This window comes from Lytechinus pictus, chromosome 16 (assembly GCF_037042905.1).
Source record: "Lytechinus pictus isolate F3 Inbred chromosome 16, Lp3.0, whole genome shotgun sequence".
NCBI classification, from domain to species: domain Eukaryota; kingdom Metazoa; phylum Echinodermata; class Echinoidea; order Temnopleuroida; family Toxopneustidae; genus Lytechinus; species Lytechinus pictus.
Window position 1 is genome coordinate 28440516 of NC_087260.1, and position 9918 is coordinate 28450433.

The 9918-nt window shown below is 35.7% G+C and overlaps 1 protein-coding gene across 1 annotated transcript in view; it reads left to right on the plus strand.

The window, feature by feature from the left end:
* Positions 1-9630, plus strand: part of LOC129279421 (cAMP-dependent protein kinase catalytic subunit PRKX-like) — a 35050-nt gene extending 25420 nt beyond the window's left edge. Inside the window, exons 3-4 of the mRNA XM_064111063.1 lie at positions 7538-7804; positions 8161-9630. Coding sequence (XP_063967133.1) covers positions 7538-7804; positions 8161-8305 — 412 coding nt within the window. The 3' untranslated portion in view covers positions 8306-9630. The remainder of the gene's footprint in view (positions 1-7537; positions 7805-8160) is intronic.
* The last annotated feature ends 288 nt before the right edge of the window (positions 9631-9918 follow it).

Below are 9918 nucleotides of genomic sequence, written 5' to 3' on the forward strand. Positions count from 1 at the left end.
GAGGTCTCAAAGCCACATAACATTATTTGCTTTAAAAATTCAGAAGCCTGCTTCCCATACTAAGATCTTTAAAAGGGGAAGTTCACCCTGACGAAAACCTTGTTGTAAAAATAGCTGAAAATTATTTTAAAAATATTGGTGAAGATTTGAGGAAAATCCATTAAAGGACAAGTCCACCTCAACAAAAAGTTGATTTGAATAAAAGAGAAAAATCCAACAAGCAAAACACTGAAAACTACATCAAAATTGTATGTAAAATAAGAAAGTTATGACATTTTACATTATTGCTTAATTTCACAAAACAGTTATACGCACATCCTGGTCGGTATGCAAATGAGGAGACTGATGACGTCATCCACTCACTATTTCTTTTGTATTCTATTACATGAAATATTCTAATTTTCTCCTCATTGTCAAGTGAAACAACGCTTGATTCCTCCATGAACATGTGGAACTAGCATTGCTCAAAATAACATAATTCAGTCAAGTTAATCCTTATTGTCAAATCTGTGAAAAATGAAATATTGTGTAATTCAAACAATGATAAACAAAAGAAATAGTGAATGACAGACATCATTGACCTTCCATTTGCATGTCACGTCACCGAGTTGTGCATATCACTGTTTTGTGAAAGATAAGTGGAACTTTAAAATGTCATAACTCTCTTATTTTACATCCGATTTCAATGAAATTTTCAGCGTTATGCTAGTTTGATTTTTCTCTATTTATTCAAAATAACTTTTTTCTTGGGTGGACTTGACCTTTAAAGATTAAGAAAGTTATTAGAATTTTACTTTTTGATTTGTGAAATCATAAACAAGCAGCTGCCCCATATGTTATATAATATAAAATGCATAAATTTCATTTTTTAATGGTTTGTGATGACTTATTTTTTATTTTATTTTTAGGAGCACGTGTGAAGTGATTTGTGTATTGATATACTGAAGGTACAATTATAAAAACCATTTTCAGTTTTCTAAAAAAAATTATATTTCATTGATTTTTTTTACCATACGATATGTAGGAATGCTGCTTGCAGACGTCAGAAATAATTCAAATTCTAATAACTTTTTATTCTTTGATGGATTTTCCTCAAACCTTTGCCAATATCTATGATTATTTTTTTTCTGCTATTTTTCCAATGAACTTTTTGTCAGGGTGAACTTCCCCTTTAAAGGACAGTCACTTTTGTCAGAAGAGAATCGCAAGACATTCCACTGGAGGTCATTCAAGATCAGACCTCACAAACTGTCATTCACATGGCCTTTTGTTGAATGAGTTGAGGGAACCATTTCTACAGGACTTGACCTTTGAAAAAACATCATTATCCATGCTTTCTTGACAGGGTGCATAAACTTTTGACAGAATTTGGAGGACTTCATATTCAGGGAGACCGTATTTGTTTGCCTTAAACAGAATTCTAAGCACCACCCCCCCCCCTCCGCCCCACCTCGTCTCCCTGAATAAGTAGTAGGCCTGTACATTTTCGTGGAACCGAGGTCTTTTGAGAAAGAACATAGTTAGCGACTAGCAAATATATGTTTAAATATAAATTAACAATTTACTACAAGACAAAATATTCATATTTTCCCAAAAATTTTAATGCATTTTCTCTCTTCATTTTATAGATATTTAGTGAAAGTTATTGTGGTAATTATCATATATCAAGTTTACGGAAGTAACACTAGATACTTGTGGTGTATATTGATGTTTGTAATTACTAGTACATAGGACTGTTTTCTATTACATTTATTAGGTTTGAACTTTGAAGGACATTTTATCTTATTTTACACTGTAATTTTAATTCAGTGGTAACCATATTCATTTCTAATACATTTCATTATGAGGGAAAATAATGTATGAATTTATGGAATATTAATAGGTTGTTTTGAGCTTACAGGCAAAGTGGATATATACAGTTTGTATACCGGTAGTCAGTACCAAACAAGCGCTGATGTTGACTGCATCACTTTTCATCACATTAAAGATAAATTCCAGTTTTGGTAACGATCTCAAAATGACTTTTTACAGAATGTAATTAATGACCACCCAAGTGTCTGTTTGTATGAATAAAAAATATGTGCCAAAGGATTCTGGAAGAAATTGTGTAATTGCTGAGAAATAAGCAAAATAAGCGCGGATTCGGTCACTTCCGTCGGGTCTTTATTCCAGCAATAATAATACACTGTCCCACGTGTGCCTATCTGTGTTTGTGATCTTCAGTGTGAACATTTTTCAGCGTAGATTTCAAGATTTCACAAAGTTCAGTTTATGTAACTGTCCAGATCTAGATCCTCGATGATAGACTGACAATTAAACCTGGTTTTACAGACTTTCTCATGAAATCAGTGTTTACTGCAACTACTGGAATTTATCTTTAAACAGACATAAACACAAATTCTTTCTTTGTGTTGAATTGAACAAGATGAGAACATGGGGGTATACATGTCACTGTGGATATATAAATGAGAAAGAGGGGGTATTAAGAATAGTTATATCACTGTTGAAAGAGTTGAAAAGTCAGAGAAAGAGATATAGTGAAGGAAAAATCAGAAGTATATAGAGGGGAAGTGACTACATCACTTCTCATTACACCAAATAGACGTAAACACCCATTCTTCTTGTATCAGATTGAATAAGAAGAGAACATGTAGATTCAAAACTAACATGAGTGCACTCAAGGATTCTTTCTAAAGTACTTTCCTCTCATCACACTGGTCTTTTAAACACCAAACAAGCTCTTAATTCAGTTTCTTGTATAGAAAGACCACCAAGCTGTATTTTTAAGAGGAAATAAAACTTTGAATAAAGGCATTCAGGTGAAGATGGTCTCACTTTGCCATCACAAAAGTCACAACGATGTCAATAAGATGAGTGAAGCATGGTATGAATAGTCTTCAGCATGGCTTGTCTCCAGTCCGTTGCCTCACAGATCGGCTGTTATTCTGAGATCCAGGTCTGAGATCATCTGGAAGTGTCACAGCTTAACCCACTTGGGATAACATTACTTTAGTCTGTTTACTGTTTGGTCCTAACGTGGTCCTACCATCTCTTGGTCTGATACCTGGTCTAACGTTCATTAGTCTAGTTGGCCTAGTTTCCACTCTGTCTACTTATCATTTGTACGAAGTGAATACGTGACCGTCCAACCCAAAACCAACAAAAAGTCGCCAAAAATGAATTTTTGAGATTTTTATTGAGTTAGAACAAGCACATTCTTAGCTTTGAAATATAAGATTTGACAAACCTGATCAACAATAACCCACTCAAATACTTGATTGAATGCAGAGAAAACAAAGCGAGAGCTTCAGAAAATAAGTAGAAAGCATGAGATGTGCACACTGTGCTATTTCAATGAAACTTCCAAACTTGGACTCTGCATATAGGGATAGAAGTTTAGACGTGATTAGACCAAATGGGAATTCGGACAAAATTGTATAGGGGCTACATGGCCATTCGAGCAAATGGTTTTTACACGCAAAAAATCGCTGTTTAATTTTTTTTGTTAATTCTGTTTACTGCATAAACCTTACGGTAGTTTAAACAGTTTTAAAAAGTGGGGAGGGGGCATGACATGTTTTCTACCCCTTCCTTGATTAATTGTCTATGTGTATTAGATTTTTTTAACAATTATTAATTGTATGTTCATTAGAGCAAGAAAGGCCTCCATATCATATGATTGGAATACATTCTTGTTTTTATTGTTTTCAAGGATGATCTAATTTCTAGCAGGAATGGTTTTTTCTGTTCATATTTATGAAACCAAATCTGCTCTTGGCAATATGTTCTGGGATTACATTACAAGCAAGTCCTATAGGCCTATGTGGTTGTAATTCTACAGGTATATGCACTGTGACAATTGATCAATAATACATAAGAGCTGAACATGTGACCAACTGTTACATTTGCAGCTGTTTGATGAAATACATAATGAAAATGATCAGTTAAATATTTTTTTTCCCCTATTGATAATTGAGATGGTAATCATGCTTGTTGTAGAAGCTTACACTTTCTGCCTATAGGCCATTGACTGTCAGAAGTCATTAGACTGACCTTTCTCTCTAATGTATGGGGGGGGGGGTTATACACCTGTGAAGCATGTTGAGCCGTTTCTACATGACAGCACTATTTAAATGTGGACTGTCATTATTCGATTCGTTTAATTCCTTTTTCTATCCTTTTTATTGGGGGGGGGGGTCATCTTTTAACTTTGAGAATTTAAGTAAGCATCTTGTACTTATTTAAACAATTTCCTTGAAGATTAATGTTTATAAGAAGAATTATTGGCTGTAACTTTGTCAAAATTTGAATGTTAAATAAATTATTAATTCTTCATTCATATGGAATAGGATAGTTGTCCAAATTCAGAGATGATTTGAATATAAATATCAGGGTATAGGGTATTGGCCCTAATGGATTTTTACAGAATCCAATAAAATTTGATGAATTACTATGCAGTGTTGTGTTTTGTCAATACTACAAATGAGTTTGAAAATGAAAGCATTCATGACCAAGGCTTCATATCATAAATACCTGTAATTTTCAGACTTCAGAATAATATGTAAGTATACAGAATAGAAGCTTCCGTCCATGACCTGATCGAATCTCTCTTTATGAATTCCTGTCTTGCATTCAAAGTTATAAACCACAAGCTAGTGGGGTAATCAACCCCACCCTATTAGATTCCAGAATTGACAAGAAAAGTGAAAAATCAAAATTTTGATACGGTTTGATTATTGTCTACCTGCAAGCTCAAAAACTAAATTGAACCTACACCTTTGCATAATGTGTATGTATATTTGACACTATTTGTTGGCCCTATGCAGTAAGCCTATATGTTTGACTTTCAATGCCATGAACCCTAATTGATACAGCTAGGGATTCAAACTCAAAAGTGATCATGGATTTGAAGCAAGTGTTTTTATATCAGACTACTTCTCGGGTGACTTTTCCCCTTGAAATGTAATCAATAATGGTCTATTGAAGGTCCCATTATTGTTGTTTTGTGCCACCATACAATGGGATTTGCACTCTACTTTACCACGAGGACCCCCAGTTATGTATTTGGCACTTGTTACTATACAAGTCTGCATGCTACCCCCATGATATGTGGGTCTTCCATCCACTGTCCAACCCCCCTATGGAGGTTAAATCTACTGTGAACTTGATAGCCATGTGCTGTTCCAGCTCGCCTGGATGATTTGTTAGTGTGGTTACCACGACTACCCCCTGGGAATGTCATAGCCTTGCCATCAGCGAATATTTTCACATTTTCACATCAGAGTGGGGGGGGGGGGTTACTACTTCTAGATTTTGACTGATGGCACTATTCCTGTAGAATTTACAATAGGTTATGGTTACTGTAAATGAAAGACTGTGCCCTTTTATGAAAATAATTACAGTGGTGTGGTTAGGGGATCACATCAGTAGATAGTAGGCTATTTTCAATGGACAAGGTTATTTGCAAACAAAAATTATCATTGATACAGCCAGCAATTCATGGGGATGTCTCGGCTTCAAATGTATTTTCTCACTTGATGTTTTTTAATTATTCATCATTTATAGATTTTATGTGTCGGCCCTACCTACTAAACCAGTATATAACTTTTTTAGACTTTATTAATGTATGCTTGTACCCTTTTATGTATAATGAGCTGTCTGGTATAGTGACCAACTTGTAAAAAAAGAATAATTAGTCTACTTCTCATTTCAAAATCATATATTCTCTTGCTTCATAAATATCTGAGGGAAATGAATTGCCTGCTGAATTACATATGGACTGTCCTTGACTTTGCCTTTATAATTTTTGATGTCATTTTTATTCTATCATAAGCAATTTTTAGTTTACCATTTAAGCAGTGTAATGCATTTGAATCAGATTTGTTCATTTGTTGAACAATGTCTGATTTTAAAGCATTTACCATTTGAATTATGATATTTCACTTTTGATTATATAATTTATAGGGTATTGAATAATCACACTGAATATAGATTGTGAATATGACCATAATTGAACGTTAGATTCACTTTTGAACCTCACTGATTAAAAATCAAAGATGTTCATCAAACCAATTAGTAGCATTTGGCTTTGTTACGTCTTCCTCTCGATGGGATCCCAACAGAAGTATCTGGGATCCGTCATCGGCGACACTTCTCAGATGAGACGCTACCAAATGCTGGTGATAACAAAGTCAGTTGTTAATGCACCGGCTGAGTCTTCTTGACAGTCCAGCTATGCGGCTAATTAAAGTGGCATTTAATTGGCGGAAGGGAGCCAAAAGTCCCTTATATGCTTTTCACACTGCATTTCCTTAACCCCATACTATCTTTAACCCTGGACTATCCTTAACCCCATACTATCTTTTTTTCGATTCACACTGTCTTTCTTAACCCCATATTATTTGCTTAGCCAGGGTTAACGCCTTAACCCGGACTATCACACAGCTCATGAATATTGATGATTTTACCATACAGAGTGCGATTAATGTGCAATTACGACTTCTGTGATTGGCTAATGCTTAGCCCCACTTTTCCTTAGCCCTGTTTCGTTTCACACTGCATCTCTTAGCACCGCAATTGTGGTGCTATCACCACAATAAGCTGGCTAACCCTGCTTTTTTGCAGGGCCAGATAGTACCGTACTATTTACCGTGCTAGCCCACTTTGCTATAACATAGTGTGAAAACGTAGTGGGCTATTAAAGCTTAACCCCAGGAAATTGGTGGGGCAAAGACCCCCCCTTAGCCCCACCAATTTCCCGGGGTTAAGGAAAAAAAGTGCAGTGTGAAAAGCATATTAAGTATGGAGGTATGACATCTATGTAATGTACATCCTTGCTTAGAGCATGTACCCTAGAGGTTCTATGCAAAGGTGTAGACCGACATGATTCACTAACATTCCTGTGAGTGTTTCATAAAAGCTGTCCATAAGTTACGAGCAACTTTGGGAATGATTGGTGATCCTTTCTTAGGAACTAAATTATTAAACACCATTGAAAATCCAGTGTGTATCATTTACCAAAAGAAGGATCACCAGTCGTTCGTAAAGCCGCTTGTAACTTGCAAACAGCTTTATGAAACACCCGCCTGGGGTCAGTTGCAGAAAGAGTTGGAATCAAACGTAACTCCAGAAATCAAACACTATTTGATGCTCAACCAATAAGAAGCATGTATTTTTTACTTTTGATTGATTTTTCCGCTGTGTTTAAAAGGGACACTTTCTGCAACAGGTTACCTCTTCAAAGGGAAAGTCAAATTTCTATCAATCAGAAAAAGAAAAACGGTAGGACAGAACCTTATTTCAATGTACATGAATGAGCTTTGCCATGAATTAGAAGAGCATATGTGATTGGTTTCTGGTCAATATTATGAACAAAATCCAAATGCTACAGTGATTTTGATTAGCCATTGCCATTTTGTGATTGATTGCAAACCTTTGTGTTAGGGGACCCTGAATGTTAGTCAAATCAATATTCGACATATATATTACATGTATTCTTTATTTGATTCATTTACTTATTTTTTTTTCTGTTTTCCAGACATTGGACGCACCATACCGATACGTTCCTATACATGCTCTTGGAATATGCCTGCGGGGGCGAACTCTTCACATACCTCCGGAACAGTGCACGTTTCAACAACGACACAAGTAAATTCTACGCCATGGAAATAATATCTGCAATAGACTATTTACACAAAGAAACCATTGTATATAGAGACTTAAAACCAGAGAATATATTATTGGATTCTGAAGGCCACGTGAAGCTTACAGATTTCGGGTTTGCCAAAAAGCTGGTTGATAACAGGTGAGTACATTGTTGTATTAGTCGGTTTGGGTCAACATATCAATGATCTTTGAGATTTTTGCAAAAAATTGCAAAAATTATATTCTGCTTTTATGTAGCACTTAATACATCGGAATCGATATCTTTAAACACTTTACAGATGTACTATTACCATGGTCATCTAATCCTTGCACGCCCGCACACAGTGTTAGAAATTGACAAAGGAAATGAAAAGTCCCATCTTGTATATGGCAAAAAATTACATTCTGTATATATTGTAATTTTCAGTTTCAGAGAAATTAGTGATTTCTGGGCTAACCCTGAGCCACGGAACCTCTTCATTTTCTCTGTATTATCATGTATCTCTTATTCTTCAGGACGTGGACGTTATGTGGGACACCGGAATACCTTGCACCGGAGATCATCCAAAGTAAAGGGCACGGGAAGGCTGTAGACTGGTGGGCTCTCGGTATACTCATCTATGAAATGTTAGCAGGGTTAGTATTTAATTCTTGTCGATGAAATCTTGAAGTTTTTCTGAGTAGGAACACATTTGCCCTCAAGATTACTGTTGATCAGGTTTTGGATCCAAAGGGGTTGGGGCACACTGTTTTTCGTTACATTTTGCCTCCTTTTTATAAAAGTGATAACCATGTTATTGACTCCTTCAGATACATGTATTAAGGATCATTTACATCCTTTTTTAGTGAGAACATGTTATTTCTTGCTCGACAAGAAATTCTGAAGAAATCAACTATCATTTGCTCCAACCCCTCTTTCATCAAATCATAGATCCATCCCTGATTTGAGGGGCAAAGTTGATGAGGATGATGATAATGATTGATTGTGATGGTGGTGGTGGTGGAGATGGTGGTGGTGATGGTCATGGTGATGATGATGGTGATGGTGGTGGTGGTGGTAGTGGTGGTGATGGTAGGTGGTGGTGGTGGTGATGATGGTGGTAATAATGGTCATGATGATGATCATGATGAAGATGCTGGTGATGATGATGATGATGATTATTATTTGACAATTATGGTGATGACAGTGATGACAATGATGAATTCCATCCATCAAAGTAGCATGACAGAATCTGTCATTGCCCATCAAAATGTGTCCCCTCTTTCTTGGCGTTATGTTGTCAATGGACCTTATGCCATTGGCATCACGAAGTCAAGAGAGGTATGTTAAGTCATGATGAATACTGAATTATAAAATTCATTTCAATTTTCCTGCATTTTAACGTTCTGGTCTACAGGCATGACAATGTGAACACAGCATTATCTCTGAATATCCAGATAATTCTGTCTTGATCCTTTAGCATACCCCGATCTTGGACACCAACAGTATACTCCCTCATTGCTCCGTAGTAAATCTGTCAATCTACAAGATTTCTTACATCCATATCTATACATAGTTATATTTGATGGCCTCTTTTATGACTTCTGCTTATGATGTTTATCTGTGGCCAAGCAAATGGAAGCTCAATGCAGCAATTCACCTATGTAGTTTATGTAATTAATTTCAAAAATACATTTTTACTTTGTGTTGAAATGATTTATACATATCATATAGAAATAGTTTACATGCAGGCCTACATGAATAATCAAACAGAGCGTGATGTAAGAGAAATAGTCAAAATGAGGTCCAGTCTAGGAATCTATTCTCATCCAAGGCAGGTTTAGAATGGCATGGACATCAAGAAGAGAGACCAAAAATAGGCCTATATAATTAACCATTTTTCAGAGCAATCATACTGCAAAACAAGAGTTGGATCTGTAGGACTATATTAGTGTAACAAACATTAGTGTATGAACATTATAAGGTTTGTTTCATTGCTTTACACTAAAAAGGAAAAAAAAGTAAATTGTACCTGTCATTCCAATGAAGTTTTCAGTAGATTGAGTACTTGAAAGAGGCAGAAACGTAAATGCACCAAACATCAATTATACGAGATTTGTATTATATTTGGCCATGCATGAAAGCTGCTCCATTATACTGATTTCAACCATTTAAGGATTAAAGAATGAGCTATTGGGTTTTAGCATGATCACAACTGGTTTGTTGATCATTGAACCAAGGTGATGCAAGGGAGTTAAATCATCCGCGGAAGGTAAGGAAAGTCAGTTACCTGA